Source organism: Tiliqua scincoides, chromosome 3, assembly GCF_035046505.1.
Source record: "Tiliqua scincoides isolate rTilSci1 chromosome 3, rTilSci1.hap2, whole genome shotgun sequence".
Taxonomy (NCBI): Eukaryota; Metazoa; Chordata; class Lepidosauria; order Squamata; family Scincidae; genus Tiliqua; species Tiliqua scincoides.
In genome coordinates this window covers 223,811,829-223,830,194 of record NC_089823.1, presented here as the reverse complement: position 1 = coordinate 223,830,194, position 18,366 = coordinate 223,811,829, and the positions used below count along the sequence as shown (strand labels likewise).

The 18,366-nt window shown below is 46.6% G+C and overlaps 1 protein-coding gene and 2 pseudogenes across 1 annotated transcript in view; 1 reads left to right on the top strand and 2 right to left on the bottom strand.

Moving 5' to 3' along the window:
• The window catches only part of LOC136645313 (multiple epidermal growth factor-like domains protein 6), a 260,946-nt gene extending 254,847 nt beyond the window's left edge, over positions 1–6,099 (bottom strand). Inside the window, exons 1-3 of the mRNA XM_066621547.1 lie at positions 6,046–6,099; positions 1,813–1,937; positions 1,573–1,707 (exon numbers count right to left, since the gene is read on the bottom strand). Of these exons, the coding sequence (XP_066477644.1) occupies positions 1,573–1,707; positions 1,813–1,937; positions 6,046–6,099 (314 nt within the window). The remainder of the gene's footprint in view (positions 1–1,572; positions 1,708–1,812; positions 1,938–6,045) is intronic.
• Positions 6,100–9,604: 3,505 nt separating this feature from the next.
• LOC136646557 (5S ribosomal RNA) lies at positions 9,605–9,726 on the bottom strand (annotated as a pseudogene).
• Positions 9,727–14,579: 4,853 nt separating this feature from the next.
• Positions 14,580–14,696, top strand: LOC136646912 (5S ribosomal RNA; annotated as a pseudogene).
• The last annotated feature ends 3,670 nt before the right edge of the window (positions 14,697–18,366 follow it).

Below are 18,366 nucleotides of genomic sequence, written 5' to 3'. Positions count from 1 at the left end.
ACTTGCTTTACTTGGAAGATGTGATTGACTCTTCCTATCTTTGCCCATGGGGCTATTAATCCCACAAAGCTCTGGGAATAGAGGTCAATGGAGTTAAGAACCACAGCAAACTATAGTCAAGTCTGCTTTCTGCCTGAAAGATGATTATTGAAAGAAAGGATTTGTGAAGCCTGGGGTACACATTTCCATGAGGAGTTTTATCAGGGTGTACAAAGTTTCTTTTGGGTCCCTTCCCAAAGGGGAAGCAGGTGAAACAAAACCAGGGGGGCGGTGAGAGGGCTCTGTGGGTACCTGGAAATTGGAGAGAGAGCTGTGCTGAGTGAAACGGAGGATGCAGGGTGGGAGGGGGGAAGGCAGCTCATCTAAGAGATGCTCTTTACACTCTCACATAACACCAGAATCAGGGGACATCCACTAAAATTGAGTGTTGGGAGTGTTAGGACAGACAAAAGAAAATATTTCTTTACTCAGTGTGTGGTTGGTCTGTGGAACTCCTTGCCATAGGATGTGGTGATGGCGTCTCGCCTGGATACCTTTAAAAGGGGATTGGACAAGTTTCTGGAGGAAAAATCCATTACAGGTTACAAGCCATGACGTGCATGCGCAACCTCCTGATTTTAGAAATGGGCTATGTCAGAATGCCAGATGCAAGGGAGGGCACCAGGATGAGGTCTCTTGTTATCTGGGGCATTTGGTGGGCCACTGTGAGATACAGGAAGCTGGACTAGATGGGCCTATGGCCTGATCCAGTGGGGCAGTTCTTATGTAACGCCGTCCCTCCTTGTCACTTCCCTGATCTGTTTCCTCATTTCAAGGGCCCCTTCAGGTTTCTGTTCTGGAGGACGATAGTACGCCCCCAGTATTACATTGCTCCTCAGGCCTGGTAATTTAACATCCGTCCACAGTCTCTGCCGGGCTCAGACTGCGATTTAGAGCTCAAAACACGTGACTTAGGGTTTAACAGAGAAACCAGAAGTGTCGTTTTAAATGCACTCTAAGGTATAGGGAGGCAGAGAGAAGCTTCTGGCATTAAAAATGTCACAGCTTTTTTGTAAAACTGGAAGTCACATGCTTTGAGCTCTAAAGCTTGGTCTGAGCTCAGCAGAGGCCATGGTCAGATGTTGGCAGCCTCTGCTGAACTCCGAATCCCTTCTGGAAGGGAAGGGAGTTGGGCTCTCCTCACCTCCGGAGGGTCCAGAACGTGAGAACAAGTGTTCCCAAGTATCCATGATTTCAAGTATGGGGGGGGGGGATTTCCCAGAACGGAACCCCCACAGATAAGGGGGAACACCTACAGACTTTCTTTCAATTAACACAACTTTTCTGTCCTATTACCTGGGATCCTCTTTCCATGCTGCAGGCAATTAATTTACAAATCCATCTCAAACAAAAAAAAAAACCTCAAACATTTTAGGAATACCTTCCTCCTTTATCACAAAGTCTTTAACTCCTCTATCTTTCATAGAAAAGTTGCTTTGTATTTTTAGGGAGAATCTCACAAGCTCACCTACACTATACTTTTTTTTTTTTTTTAAAAGGCCAAATCTTTATATACACACGGTCATGCCTTACCTTCTCTCATAGCCCATGCACCATCTCTGCACTTCACAGTCTTGCTTCCACGTTTTCACCAAACGCGTGAAGGCTTGAACACATGGTTGCCGGTGCCCCACCATTGTCAGTTCTTCTTCAGGACACACATTTGGCCTGGAATGTTGGAGAAAGATTACATCAAGGTACTGCAGGTGGCATAATGCTTAAAAAAAAACGCTCCAAAGGCTTCTGTCCCTCTAAGAAAAGCCTCCTCCTTACGGAGGAGGGGCGCCCAGAAGCGCTCCTGTAGAGACAGCAAGAAGCTGCTTCTCTGGCAGCGACTCAGTGCTGGACTGGGCCGCCCCCTGCTCTCCTCCTTTATAGGAGGAGAGGAAAGCAGCGCTCTAGAACATCAGCATGACTACTGTCGCGCTGATGCTCTACCCTGGGTGCCCCTGCCCTCTTGCTTCCTCAGGAGAGGTCTCTGGAAGCGGGAGGGCGGCCTAGACCATCAGTGCGACTCCTGTCACGACTCCTGTCGCACTGACACTCTAGGCTTTCCATGCACCGATGGAGGCTTCTGCACCGCTTATTAGCGGCGTGGACGAGGTCTCCTTTCGAGCAGTCTGGGGCTGCTGGAAGCAGCGCCTCAGACAGGCAGACTTCCAGCAGCCCCAAACCACTCCAATGGAGAACTTGAAGGCTCCATCGGGGCCTCAGCTGCCTCCTTCATTCCCCCTTTTTTCCAAAGGGGGAACAGAGGAGGTAGCCACATGGAAGTCATTGCGGTGACGATGACATCACTGCAATTACTTCCAGGTCAAAACTGGGGACAAGGGTGGGGGTCAAAACTGGGGACAAGGGTGGGGGTCAAAACTGGGGACAAGGATGGGGGGACAATGGGGGAGCTGAAAACTGGGGGTTGCAGCAGGCGCCTGGACTCCCAGGTATACTACTGCTGTGGGACATATGAAGCTGACCTAAACAGAGTCAAGCCACTAGTCTCCCTCGCCCAAAACTGTCCACTGTTTGTGTTCCAAAATCTCATGCAAGGATCTTTCCCATGGCTCACTTCCCAATCCTTTTTATCTAGAGATGCTAGGGATTAAAGTGGAGACGTTCTGTATATGTAGCATGTCTTCCACCACTGAGCTACGGTCTCACTCCAGTTTCAGAGAGTGCACTAAGCTTTCAATTTCTTTGCTACTACACTATGTACAAACTTTACCTTTATATCTTGAAAAAGGTAGAAAACTATAGCTTTATGCCAGTGGCGTAACTAGGGTTTGTGTCACCCAGGGTGGAAGGTCAGTGCGTCACCCCTATGATGAACCTCCTCCCATGCAGCAGGCAGGGCAATGCCCTGGGCAGTGGGCGTGGAGATGTACCATCACCCCAACCCACTGGTTTTTTGGCTATAACTTTTGATAAAATAGAGATATTTCAACATGGTTTGTTTTGTTGCATTCTGAATGAAATTACACATTGATTGATACGTAACATGACAGTGGTATTAAAAAAAGACCAAGATTTAAAATTTTTTGGTGAGGAGTGGTGTCACCCCCCCCCGTTTGTGTGTGTCATCCAGTGGGATCCACACCCTCGTACCTCCCTAGTGACGCCACTGCTGTAGGGCAATTATCAATATACTTATTCCATGGGATCTTCTCTTCAACTAGAATGCTCAAACAAAGATCAGGAACATTTAAGAGAATCAAAATTAATGCTCTCAAAAACACTGGGATAGGATACAAAGTTTAAACCAGGGCATTAAATTAATATTAACAGGAAAATGACCAAACTATTTGATGGATCGCTCTGCAGATATCCAACGCATACTGTCAACTTCTAAACTCAGCAAAGCAGCTTTTAATACTCCCATTAATGGAAGGTGTTACAGCTTGTATCAGGTTAAATGGACAAGTCTGCAGACTGAATGCTATTGATCCCTCGAAAATCAATAAACTGACACTGCCACAAGAATACTGTTCGGTGCACCCCCACTTCCCTACACTGCAAGATGTTCCAAGGGCAACCCCTACTACAATCTTATGAATTCCTTCTGGTTCTAAGTGATACTACCCTGTAAACTCTCTACCTACCTCCTTGGATGTAAAATGTAACCAATCACATAGAGAAAGGTGGAATACAATATAGGCCAGTGGAAGCTGCTGGAGCCCAGAAAACAAACACACAGGCTGCAAGGGGAAAAGGTGGTAGAATGAACGTGGCTCCTGTCTAAATCTCAGGTAGAGGATAAGGACAGAGGGGACTAAATGAACTCCTGGGAAGGAGTGGCAACTTATGTGCATTCATTTAGCTCTGTTGGAATGACTGCAAAGGAATTAGATCTCTGCAGTTAGAGGAAGCAGGTCAGGACCTTGTAGCAGGTCAGGATCAACAATTTTTACATTCATTATTATCCCACCCTTTCTCCAAAGAGGTACATGTGTGCCCCCCTCCCATTTTAGTGGCTAATCACCCAATGAGCAAGGATGCCTAACTATAGCAAAAGGACTCTTTCTAGACCAGGTCTATTCTTCTCAATTCCAATCCTAGAAAATTCATGACACCCAATTCTCTGCCTTGGGACTACATTAACTTTCCTCAAACTCTGTAATGTTTGCTCTGAATTGCTTTATAGTCCATTCCCCTTAATCTTCCGTATCCACGTTGCCTGGACAAGCTCCATCTAGTGGAAATGAGGAGCAAAGAAATGTCCAGAAAAACACCTGATCTAGATGATCTAGAAAATGGTATTTTCTGGGCTTCTCTAATACAATTTATCCAGCTTCTTAAAACTCTCAGAGATTTTTAAATGTACATATGAAATAACTGAACTGAAGTTCATTCTTCTCTTTCAGAATTACCTCTATAGAAAGAAGAGGATTGCTGCTCCTTCCTCTTCCACCATGTGGCTACTTCTTTAAACTAGGCTGAGAAGGAGGATGCTGGGAGCAGAACTGCCTCTTGCTTCCAGCATCCTCCCACACCTGCCTGTTTTGGAGAAGCAATCAGGATGGTGGAGACAGCGAAGACATTGGTAGAAAAGGAGTGTCAGGGCCCATGCTCTTTGAAAAAAGGGAGGTGGGAAATTTGTGCACTGTTCAAAATGCCAACTCAGTTTCAGCCAGACCTGATCAATAGCCCTGGTCTCCCCATATCCTCAGGGATGGCTCTGTCATTCGGTCTAAGTCTGATTTCACACAGACAGGCATCATCCCACTCCTCTAAGGAATCGAAGAGCAATACCGACTGTGAAGACCCTGAACGATCAGAGAGCACAAGCACTGACCTGGTGTATGACAAATGTGCAGTCAATTCTCATTATCCACTGGGGTTAGGTTCCTGGAAAAACCCAGCAGGAGACTGAATCAGCAGATACAAAATCATTGACCCTATGGGAAAATAAGGTTGGGGGGAAATCAAACTGGCATGCCTTTTTGTCTTGATGTCCCCAAACTCAGAAAATGATGCTGAATTGGGGGGGGGGAGGGGGAGAGAAGCTAACCTGCCTAGATAGCTTCAGAATGGCCACAGATTGCTTCGGAATGGCTGCAGATAGCTAAGAACTGCCAGCAAATAGTGTGATGTAAGTTAAACTTGAGTTCCCAGAAGTAAGCAAATTCACAGGAACAGACTACACGGTTACCAAGCTTCCAAGACTCAGCTCAAACCAATCAAGGGTCTTGTTTATATAGAAACACACAGTCCATAAATGTAAGTTCACCACCAGCAGAGGGGATGTCGCCCCATGCACTGAGAGTTTTTCTCCATTAAAGCGAATGGGAAAATAGCAGCTGACAAGGTGAGCTTCGCATGTCCCAAGGAGTTCAAGGAAGGTGCTCCCAATTTCAGACATTTCTGCTTTTACCCGAGAACGTATCAGAAGCATTCGCTGTCTGCATTCCCTACCAACATATTTAATGGAAATGAAGGCAATTATTTTGTTTACCCAGAAAACTGGAATGATAAGAAGCCCGCAATGAATTGAAATTCTATGTATTGCGGTGATCACAGTTTATTATGCAAGGCATTTTATGGCCCTCCCAAGCCAAGCACTGTTCCTTACCTCTTGAATTTTGGAGTGCTATGCATTAAGGCAACGCTCAAGTAGTTTATATATGCCACCCGAGAGCATTTGCTAGCACTGAAGTTTAACTGAAACTCAGATATTTATTCTTGCATATTGCCTGCCATCCTCTGCAGAGTGTCAAATCTGTATTAGGTATATCCCCGAGTGCCAGGTGCTTTTTCAAGTCACATAATGGTCTTGGTAGGTCATACATTACTCCTGCAAGGTCTCATTTAATGCAGTCTACAGCCAATGTTGTTGGAAAGGGTGTAGGCCAATCAGCTGGTTGCATCTTTGGTGGGAATGTCCTATCATGCAGAGATTTGGGCCCAATCTGCCCCCTATTCCACTTCCCCCCCACCCAGAAACACCCCCAGCCTCTATTCCACCCTTGCACCACCCTCTCCCACCCACTGCACCACCTGGCACAAACCTACCTGTGCCGGCCTGCGTAGGATCAGGATCTGCCCCAGCCAAGTCGGCACAAACATGCCTTACAGCATGTTTGCAACACTCGGAACTGGTGCAGGGAGGCCTGCGCCGGCCTAAGTGACAGCTTGGATCAGATATAGTTAGGCCAGTACAGGAGATTTCTCCAGACTTGCACATCTCTACGATATGATAGCAGCATGAAAGATGTGCGCAGTAAGAGCCTCCGGGCTCTCAAGAGTCGCTTGAGAAGATCTGCTGCCTGAACTGGGTTGGATCCCCCCCCCACTAGCATGCACTCCTCCCCCAAAATAAAAAACCTGGTGTGTGCAGGAGTGCATGCCCCATGTTGGTGCTGGCACTGCCATCACCTTAGGAAAATAGCCAGATTGGCACAGTGAGGCAGAGCCAGGTCCCTTTACCTTCTGCTCTGGCACAGCTTCCTTTCTCTTACTCTTGTCCTGTCCCATTTGAAATAAACAGGGTGGAACTTACTGGAAGCACTGCTAGCATACTCCTCTCATCATGTTTTCAAACAAGGCCAGGTGGAACAAAGGGAGGTGATGCAAGAGCAGAAGGTAAGGGGGTATTGAACTGCTCATCATGTCCACTCAGCTGCTTGTCTACTCAGTTGCTGGGTAAGGAGCAGGGAGTGGCTGCTTCAGTCAGGTTTTTCTTCTTCTTTCCTTTCCTCCAGTGGTGCTGGAGGAAAAAGTGGGCTGCCACTGTCCCATTCTCTTTCTACTGTCTGCCCCACTGCTCTCAGTGGCAGACAGGTGATTGAAGCTGCTCCGTAGGTTGGACAGGGGTGGACAGCAGATGCAGGACACCCCCTGTCAGGTTGCAGTTTCACCAAAGTACCGCTCTGATGGCCCAATCCTATCTGCTGCTTAGACTGCGGAACTCGTGTTCTGCCATCATAAATGGTGTGGCACTACCATAAATGGCGCACTGCTGCTAAACCCTTCCTCCAACGAGACTCACAGCCAGCCTGCTATTTTAAGTTTAAAAAAAAAAAAAAGAGCTGCAAAGGAAAGAGTCACAGAGAGTCACATTGCAATTTTAGGGCCAATCTCACAGGTTGGGTTTATTTAAAAAAAATTTAATGGCAGAGACATAGCTCAGTAGTCAAGTCCAAAATTAGCCTCTGGCATCTCCAGGCAGGTGAGGAAATACCCATCTATAATTTTAGGAAGCTGTTGTTTATCTGTATAGCCATAGGCATTGCCCTAGGCAGATTCTTCATTTTTGCACCCATCCAGATACAGGACTTGCAGCCTAACCAAACTTTCAGTGCCAATGCAGCTGCAATGTAGACCCAAGGTAGGGGAACAAGCATTCCCTTATCTTGAGGAGGCCTCTGTGGTTGCCCCCAACCACTGCAGGATGCAGTGCGAGACCTGTTGGCACAGCTGCATCAGCACTGGAAAGTTACTGTAGTTACAATTGGGCTGTTAGTCTATGCCAGAGGTGTCAAACATGAGGCCAACCATAAAGCAATTTATCCAGCCCTCATTATAATTGGGCTATCCCAGCATGATAATTGGGTTCTCTCATATCTTGCAGATATGAACAAGTTTTGTAGACTCTCTTCTGGCATTTGTAGCTAATTAGTTTCTATGTGAGAACAAAGTGCTTATTTCTGGCCATCATTGCTTAATGATGTCACTTTCTGCTTAATGATGTCATTTCCAGCCCTCAGCAGGCACCATGACTGCTAACTTTGGCCTTTATCAAACAAGTTTGACATCCTTGATCTATGCCATAGCATAAATCAGTGAGATCTGTTTCTCATCGCCTGGGCTGAAAAGGCTAGTTTACATAATCTTTTCTTCCACAAAAACAAGTTCACTCTAAGCTTGTGTGCCAGGCCACCTCCTTCAAAGGAAGCTCCCCCAGTCTCTTCTATCAGTTTTGAGAAGAGGGCACAAAGCGAGCAAAAGCTGGTGCTTCCCCCCTTTCTGGAGTGGAAAACTTTGCTGCAGAGAGTCCAGTTCTGACACAATAATACAGACAAGGGAAAAATCTTAGTACAGTACTCCTTTCTATGAAAACATGTCACCCACTTATTCTTTCTTTCCCTTCCCAAGTTCTCTGTGGCAAGAAAGATAAATGGTTTCTCTGCCTCTCTAACTAGGCTTTTGTAGAACACAATACTCTTCCCCACTCCATCCCTCCCCCATAAAAATCTAGCCCCTGTTTTTGAAATTCCCATCAACCAACAGTAAGAAGAATTTTTTCAATCATCAGAGAGCCCCTCCTGCTGGCCACAGGTAAAGAGGGGACCAAGTTTGTTGAAGCTTAAGGGGGGGGGGGTTCATATGCTCAGAATATGTATGGGCTTCTCAGCATGGAAAGCATTTCCTGAAAGCTCTCCTCTATTAGATCTCTACTATTAGCGTGCTTTTCTTCAAGTATCAGCTTTTAGAACACATTTTCCTCCTGCTAGAGAAGTGTGTATATATATCCAAGACCTATACTACCCACTCCATACAACTGATCAAGTAGGTGACTGTCATATGGACACCAGTGCTGCAACAAATGAGTTAACCCTTATGCCACACGGGTGCCCAGCTCTCTGCTTTCTTCCCTATTTAATGGTATTGACAGTACATCTTTCCCATAGCCCTACATCACCCCAAATTTGCTAAATGCAAACTTTTCATTATCTTCATATTTAAACTCACTTTCCCACATAAGAACACCTTTTGGAATCAGGCTGATGAGACATCTTAGACTGGAAATAACAGGATCAGGAGCAACCTGTGCAACTCAGGTTTTGTGGAAGACAGGAAAAAAACTTCAGTAGTCTTAAAAATTGTGCATCAGTTGCCTATCAGTTTCTCATGCACTAGGCAATGGTGGCTGCAGTGTTCCTAACAGCAGGAGAAAGCTGACATTTGAATAAGCGTTAAATGTGCGTCATTGTTAGAGTATCATTCAGAGGTGAAAAAACCTGAAGACATATTTTAGCATCTCTTAAGCGCAGTAATGTTCAGGTGAACTCAGCTGTGTTAATTACATGCTAACTGCAATTATCACTTGCTAATCTGACTCTGAAACTGCTAGTAACAGTAACCACATAATAAGTCATCTCCCAGTGTCACCTAATACCTTCAGCCTTTTTAGACCTACCTTTAACCCCAAGCACTACTGTACACGACTACTGTACAAGCACTATTGTATTGATATTTATATCCCCCCTTTTCTCCCATAGAAAGAGATGTTTAAGGAAGCTAACAGCAAAGGTTAGGATACAGCAGTGGTTCTCAAACGTTTTAGCACTGGGACCCACTTTTTAGAGCGACAATCTGTCGGGACCCACCCAAAGTGATGTCCAGGCTAGAAGTGATATTATCGAGCAAGAAAAATTTTTAATATCCCCCACATGACAAAATCAAATCAAGTAAGGCTGCAATCCTAACCACACTTTCCTGAGAGTAAGCCCCATTGAACAAAATAGGACTTACTTCTGAGTAGACTTGGTTAGGACTGTGCCCTAAGTAAATTAAAAGTTTACAAATAAAAAATGGTTGGCAACCTTCAGTCTCGAAAGACTATGGTATAAGCCTACAGCACCCAGTATTCCCAGGTGGTCTCCCATCCAAGTACTAACCAGGCCTGACCCTGCTTAGCTTCCGAGATCAGACAAGATCGGGCATGTGCAGGGTAACAGTTTACAAGTATACATTTTAAAATTTATTTAAAATAAAGAAGAACCCTCCTAACCTGCCCAAGCAGTTGCTGATCTGTTTAAAGAATATTCACCAAACATCCCAAAAAGCTGTAATCGTATTCACACTTACCCAGGAGTAAGCCCCATTTACTATCACTGTTAAAAGCATATACACAGTAGCTTGTTAAAAGTACAGATCTGTCACAATTCCTCAAATGCAGTCACATACCATGGTAGCATTAAGTCTGATATATTAAAAATAAAAGACATATTGAATAGAATGGGAGCTGCCTGAAATTGGCTTGCAACCCACCTATTGGGTCCTGAAGCTTGAGAAACACTAGAATACAGTATAAAATACACTATATACACATCTCAATTCAACTTATTCTCTATCTCTTTTCTCCCCACTGTTGCTTTCTCCTCATCTCTACATACCTGCTCCAATATTTAACCTCACTTAAAAAATACAAATCATTTAAAAAGCAAACCTAAGAAAATTACGGTTGTCGGAAGAGGCCAGTGATGCAGTTTGGGGTTCCAATCCATCAGCCGAAGACCAAATTTAGTTTTGAGGCAGCAAGAGGAATATATGGAAACTATATCACTTCGTGCAGGGAAAAAAAAAAAAAGGCCACGCATGACAGCCTTTCAAACTTCAAAAATAAATCTGTGAGTTGGTCCCGCTATGTGGAGGATGGCACAAGTTTAACAACCCATTCTTGACTCATCGTAAGACGACAGATGCCAGCAGTCTGAATCTGTGAACCTGCCCTTAACACATTCCCCAGAGTAACTTAGCTTAAAGGTGGTCATTCTCGCACCGACAGGCGCCAGCACTCCCCCTGCTTTCCCACCCCAAAGATTACACATCTCAGTAATCGCTTCTCTGTTTAATAACCCCTAGAAACTCAAAGTCTGCAGCTACTGCACAAAGTAGCTGTCAAGGAAAGAAATCCAATTAAACTTTTTGCCATGGGGCCAACCCGAGTGTAGGAAGCAGTACAGACTAGACAATGTCACTCACGCATTACGTAAGGCACAAGTATAGGCAAAGCACGTCACACAGCACACATAAAGGCAAACTCTTTAACTTTGGTTAATTAATCCAGCACAATTACCACTGTCCCAATTCTATACTCTGTCCCCAAACGCAGATTCACATCACCACTCTTTACATAAAAACAGATACTGAAAAGATGAAGGTAATTCACCTTTTTATTACTTTAACCTCAAGCAGGCACAACTTTTTCTGTCTCCAAAACACAGCTTGGAGGTCAGGCACATGCTGTGGGCTCCAATGCTCTTATACGCACGTTGCTCTCTCCCTTCTATAGTTTGTTTTATTCATTGTTGAGCTTTATGTCAACATCTGCACTAATTATGGTTAAGGTTAACCAGGATTGCATCAAAACCATAATTTAGAGCAGGTTTGCAAACCATGGTTCCAATCCCAATTAACCATATTGCTGATGGAGACATAATGCTACACTACAGCAACAACAAGCATGAAAAGAACGGGTGGGTCTATGAGTAGAAGCAGGAAGGGGATGCAGCATGCTTTGAGATCAGGAGTGTTATGTCTACACTGGAAGTTGGTGTGGTGTAGTGGTTCAAGTGTTGGATACCCAAGTTCAGTCCCCTGCTTCGCGTATGAAGGTCATGGGTGACATTGGACTGGTCACTTTCTCTTAGCCTACCTTACCTTGCAGAGTGAAGGAGTTATGGGCTGAGGACTATATGAATACAAAGGAGGTAGTAAAGGCATATTAAAGAGCTATGATGGTGTAATGGTTCAGGAGTTAGACCTGGAAGATCCAGGTTCAAATACCTGTTCAGCCGCTAAGCTTCCTGGGTGACAGTGGTTGAATTAAAAATGTCCAGGCTTCCTGGGGGATCTTGGGCCAGTCATTACCTCTCAGCTTCACCTACTTCACGGGGTTCTTGTGAGGACGAAAGGAGAGGAACTATGTACACCACCCTGAGCTCCTTGGAGGAAGGGCAGTATAAAACGGTGAAAAATAAAGATAACTAAACCACAATGTCAGGTTGTGTGTAAGTGTGTCGTTCCCCAAGAACTTAGTGTTCAGAAGTCTTTTGATGTGAAAAATTGTATTCCAGAGTCATGCAATCACTTGGGGTGGGGGGGGGGGGGAAGGAATGAATCAAAATCGATAACAATGTGACACTGCAATCCCAAACATTTACTGGGCACTAAGCATCTTTCACTCATAAAATTTTTTCCTATACCAACACTCAAAAGCGCAGCACAAGAGTTTATTTTGCCATGAGCACATGGAGGCAAGTAGATGTGCTACAGAATCAAACACTTGCACTGTACTTCACATCCGACAGTGCACATCTCTCTCTCTCTCTCTCTCTCTCTCTCTCTCTCTCTCTCCTGAGAGATTAGGAGCACGTACAGGCTGTAGTGGTGCTGCCATAGGCATTCCTCACACACCGCTGTACACAGAGCACATGCAATTTCCATCCCAGAAGTCATGCTCACATAGAGACTATGTGCACAGAAATCAATGAAATTCTCAAGTAACTCTTTAGAATTAAGGGGGGGGGGAGGAAGAGAAGCTAGGACACTGCGAGCCCAATCCCTGCATAGCTACTCAGAAGCAAATCCCATTATAATCAATGGGGGTTACTCTCAGGTTAGTGTGGATGGGATTGCAGCCTACCTTTCCTACTTATTTTTGGGGGGAAAAATAAAAGACTTGCTGAAAAGAGGGAACAAAAGTTATCAGACCACTGCAGGGCAATTCAATGCACACTCAACATGAGATTCAGTCCTACTCAAGTCAGCAAGACTTACCCCAGGTAGACACTAAGGGGATCAGTCTGTCAACCTGTTCACATTCCCCCTCCATTTTTAAATGCAGTTTCATTGCAGCCAGTGGCATAGCTAGAGGGGGGTGCAAAGTACTAAGTTTTGCAGGCGTCTGAACAAGGTGCCCTATAAGCAGACCCACTCCCTCACCTTTGGAGCCATTCAAGGCAGGGGGAGCAAGACTGAGAGTGTCTTGCAGGCAGTGGCGTAACTAGAGGGGGGCAAAGCACTAAGTTTTGCAGGTGCCTGAATGCACCATGCAAGTAACCCCACTCCCTCCCCTTTGAAGCCATTCCGGGTGGGGGGAGCAGAACGGAGGCGAATGCTTGAAATTGCTCTGAAGGGGAAGGGGCTGCATTCAGGCACCTGCAAAACTTAGTGCTTTGCCCCCCTCTAGCTACGCCACCGCTTGCCTCCTTTTCGTTCAGAAAGACAACGAAGCGCCTTCTCCAGGTAAGTGAACAGAGGGAGGTGTCTTCAAATGGGGGGGGGAATGAAAGAACTGACCCCACCTTTGGGTAGAACTCGGATCTCTCGCTTGGCGCCCCTTTCTCACGTTCCTGCCAACACGCGTCAAGGCAGCCGGACAGGACAGGCAGGCAGACCCCAGCTGCTGGGTGGGCGCCCCGCTTCTTGCCAGCCGCCACCCCACCCCAAAGAGCCGCCCACCCGCGCCACTTACATGCCCTGCTGGAGCCGCAGCGAGGCGGCCAGGCTGCAGAGGAGGCACAGGAGCCACGCCGGGCAGGGGCTCATCGCGATCCGGACCCGGGAGCCGCCCCCACAGCCTCAGCTGCCGGTGCCGGGAGAAGGTCCGCCCGGCCAAAGGGCAGGCAGCAGGCGCTCCGCCGAAGTTGGCATGGGGGAGCTTCGGAGAGGGCGCCACGGAGCGGGGTGGCGGCCGCTGCCCTTCCGGGTCTCCCCTTGCGCTGCTCCAGCAGCAGCCCCGGGCGCTCAGGGAGGCTGCGGGCGCCGCTGCCGCAGCCGGAGCTCTTCCCCCTGCGCTCTGCCCCGCCGGCTGCTGCGAGCAACAGGCTCCCGCACGGCTCCGCCTCCCCTTCGCATCAGCAGCCCTCCAACTCATTTCAAGCCCCGGCCGAGCAAATCGCGGGCTCTGCAGCGCTCTGGCCCTGCCCACGAACGAGGGGGGGGGGCGGGGGAGAGAAACAGGTCAGCATCTCTGACGGGTCTTGGCGGCTCCTGCGTATTCAGCCTTTTTCTTCTCCTGGCACACTGACAAGGCACTAAGATTGTCCAGGCACCAGGGATGTGCAAAGGGTGGGGAGGCTCTGCCTCACCTGCCTCCCCACCCACCGCACCTCTCTGCAATATACACCATCCGTTTTTGGACAATTGACAAGGCACACCATGCTGTTGGTGGGGGTGGGGGGGCTCACACACAAACCTCCCCCCATGACCCTATTAATAAATGACCCTCCCCCAAACTCCCACAGCACACCTGCAGACCACTCACGGCATACCAGTGTGCCACAGCACATTGGTTGAAAATGGCTGTGCTTGTCAGTGAGATTCCTCAAGAGCAAAATCAGCTCAACCAACACAGTACACCAGTGTTTCTCAATTATTGTCCATCACCTTACCACTTCACATGATCCACCTCTTTGAAGTACCATTGACAGTAACTGGTATTAATGACATTGTCACCAGTTGTTACTTCTGGGTTGGAAGGCCAGATGCAACATGACAAACACCAGCAAGAGCCTAGGGGTGGAGGGGAGGGCTTTTTCAAGAGTCATGCTTTGGACTCTGCCTGCTGAGCTGATCCTCCTACCACTGTTTGTTGCATCACGTTCCTGGTCTCACTGCCAGGCAGCAGGTGTCCAGAGGTCCCGCAAGTACCAATGGACACCACCTCAAATACCACTGGTGGTACCTGTACCACTGGTTAAGACACACCACAGTACATTTATGTGATGCTTGCATGGCCATCTCATAGCACAGTGAGGCTGCTGCACATAAGATTTAGGAGGGGGGGGGGAGAGGGAAATGATGGAGAGGCAAGCAGGGACAGCAACTGTTGCCCTGCACATGCCTGATCTCATCTGATCTCAGAAGCTAAGCAGGGTCAGGCCTGGTTAGTTCTTGGATGGGTGACCGCCTGGGAATACCGGGTGCTGTAGGCTTATACCATAGTCTTTCCAGACTGAAGGTTGCCAACCAAAGCAGGGAGACTTATTATCAAGTGCACTTTGTACATGTCCTCCAGGGAACAGCAGTTGTTGGGCAACAAACACCTCCCTCACAGCAGTGGAGTGGAGTGAAGGTCCCCACCCCATGTTGTCCCCAATGCTCACCAGTAGCTGCACTGGGGCTGCTCTAGAAAACACAGTATGATCAGTGTGTCCCTGAACCACCAACCCTCTGGCACCTGGCCTGTCCAACCACCCATAAGCCCATCTGGTGAATAAGGGCTGCTGTCCAATGCTTTGTCATAACCCCTGCCACTGCCCAGGGCATGCCAGATTCTCATCTTGATAAGCCCAAGGGTATTGTTCAGCCACTGAAGTCAGGCCTGGCCATCATTTATTTACTTTTATTTGTTTCTTTTCAGATTTTTATACTGCCCTTCCTCCACAGAGCTCAGGATGGTGTACATGTGATGTGCACAACTGTGTATGGCCTGGATCAGGCCAGTGGTGTAGCTTGAGGAGGTGCAAAGTTTTGCAGGGAGCCTCACTGCAGCATGTAAGCGGCCTCTCCCCCTCCCCTTCAGAGACAAATGTCTCCATTTTGATTCCCCACCTGGAATGGCTCCGAAGGGGAGGTGGAAATGCTGCTTGCACACTGAAGTGAGGCTCCCTGCAAAACTTAGTACTTTGCACCCGCTCTGGCTATGCCACTGGATCAGGTGATTATAGAGGAACTTTGCATCCTGCAGGGGCCACACGTCCAAGAGTGTGTTGACTCCTTAAGGAATAGCCTCATCTTCCAGAAGAGTCCTTATGCCTTACCAGGAGTCTCCAAACTTTTTGGCCAGAGGGCCGCATGAAATATCTGGCGCAGTGCTGAGGGCTGGAAAAAAATTTAAATAAATAAATTAGAGATGGAACTTAGATAAATGAATAAATGAATGAGTGGGCTCATTCACTCAGCCTCTCCGCCCTCAGAACACCTCCAGATGCAATCAGAGCACAGCTCTGGTCATGTTCAGTCAAGTGGGCCAGAGGCTTTCAGAGGACAAGAGGCTGGTCGTGGGCCGTGTAGAGGCTCGCTGCAGGCCACATCTGGCCCCCGGGCCAGGGTTTGGAGACCCCTGCCTTATACTGTCTAGGAATGGAAAGCTGCCATTCCTATGTTATGGGCACATGTTGTGGCACAGTCCTCTGCTTAGCCATGCTCCTGGACCTAATGCTCTCCCTCAGTCACACTTTCATTACCTTCCACTGCTGAGACACATTTGTGACAGCTGCATGAGGAGTTCTTCGCCATTGTGCCTTTCTCAGTATGATCTCCCTAGTTTGGTACAAGCCTGAGCATAGTCCACTTACCCTTGCAGCCCCTAAAAATATTGGGGGGGGGGGGTGGCAATACAGATGTCTTTGCTCAGGGTTAATATACCCTAGAGCATGGAGCCTAAACAGTTTTCAAAAGACATCTTTCTCCTAAGACCCAGTCAGACACCCCAGAGCCAAGTCTCAGAGACGGATGGAACATTCGAAAAAGGACTGGAGCTTGTGTTTGTGCTTTGACTAAACCAGGTATACTTGTCTTAACATTGCAACAGCTGCTAACAAATCAAAATTCAGAGAACAAAAGAATTATGGGCTTTGATCTCAGGATGTCTTTCCCCTTGCATGAACCATGACCCCACACCCCCATCATAGTTTCAGGAAGGTTGCAAAATAATCCCTCGCATGACCCCAGACCACTGTCCCCAGTCCCAATTTTAAATCCCCAATGCTCTTTTCTTTCCTGGTTAATTACAAGACAAGAGAGATCCAGCAGTAATGCGGATTAGGAAAAGGAGTGAGGGATCAGAGCATCCCTTCTCCATCTTTTCCAAAGCAGTGGTTTGCATGGAAAACCTATAACAACTTTGTGCAAAAATCCAAATTTGTTCCCATTTCCTTGGACAAACAGAACCAGGGAAGTACTTTTAAAGCATATTTTTTAAAAATCTTCCTATGCATCAGTGAATGTATGCTTCATCACACACAGGCAGAAGGCATCAGTTACCCTAGAAAATTTTTTTTTTTTAAAAGCTGTTGTGTTTTTTCCTTTCTCCCTCATTTTGCTTTTTTTCTACTATTTTGAGAGAGAGAGAGAGAGAGAGAGAGAGAGAGAGAGAGAGAGAGATATTCTTCTCCCATAAGGCTTAGGAATTTGGTCAGTCTTTGGGGGCAACCCCTTGTGCAAATTGTTCAGTGTCTGACAGCACAATCTTATGCATGTCTACTCAGAAATCCTATTGTACTCAATGGACTTACTCCCAGGAAAGCATGCTTTACGATTGCAGACTGAGGCCTGCTTGGATAACTACAACTGAAACTGAAGTCTCTTGGGGAAACATACCCCCTGTAATTTTGAGACAGCTGTTGAATGCAATGGGTCACCCCCACATTATCTCTTTTCCTGCCTCTAGTTAGCTTTTCTTTCTTTAGTTTGTATGTAGGTAACTCCCTTGTATCCCTCCCTTCCAGAACTCACACTCCTGCCTCTCTTGAGCCATAGCCTTTTGACTCTTGATTAATCTAGTTCATTGTTTCTCAAACTGTGGGTCATGAGCCAATTTTAGGTGGGTCCCCAATCATTTCAATATTTTATTTTTAGTATATTAGACTTGATGCCAACATGGTATGTGACTGCATTTGGGAAGATCTGTACTCTTAAAAGGCTACAATGTATATGCTTTTAACAATGATAGTCAATGGGACTTACTCCTGGGTAAGTGTGGTTAGCATTGCAGCCTAGGATTGTTAATTTTTTTCCCCTGCTCAATGATGTAACTTCCAGCCATGACATCATTTCCAGGTTAATGACATCACTTCCAGTGGGTCCTGACAGATTATCATTCTAAAAAGTGGGCCCTGGGCTAAAAGGTTTGAGAACCACTGATGTAGTTCAATCTGACAGACTTCTCAGATGCATGTTTCTGTCCCACATCTGTTGCACAGCTGGTTGGCGACTGGTTCCAGCTGTGGCATTTCTTGATCCCAACTCATCACACCAGTCTGACATAACTGCTAAATCACATGGTGACAATGAACCTGAAGGTCACTGGGTTGTTCCCAAAGACTTTCAAAAAGAGACCACACCTCCCAACCCTGATGGGGAACTTAACTTCCCTAAATCAGGAGGTTTGGGAGTCTATGGAGAAGGCCATGGGCACTGTGGAACCCCGTGCTAAGTGGGCTAATGGAAGGGCTAGTGGAAGGCCCTGAAAGCAGCTTGGTATGCATAAACATGCAAGGGCTTTCATTGCTGGAATCCATATTGAACTATAAACAGTTTTTCAGGCTGGGTGCTGTGTCTAGCTTTTTTACCTAATGAGCCTAAAACCAATCCTGAAAGGGGGGATTCACCACACTATCACCACACTAAAACTAAGTTTAAAAACTGAAAACTAAAAACAGCAACTAAAACTCAACCTAAAAAGCTAAAACTAAAAACTAAAATGAAGCTCAACACTCTTAAAAAAAACAACACACTAAAAACCAAAACATACTTGAAGCTAAAATAACTAAGGATTAAATCTGAAAACTAAACATCAAATAAAAACTAGAAACTAAAAAGACTGGAACAAGAAACTAAAAGCTCAAACGGAAACCTGACATTTTGCCCACAGCTTTGGGG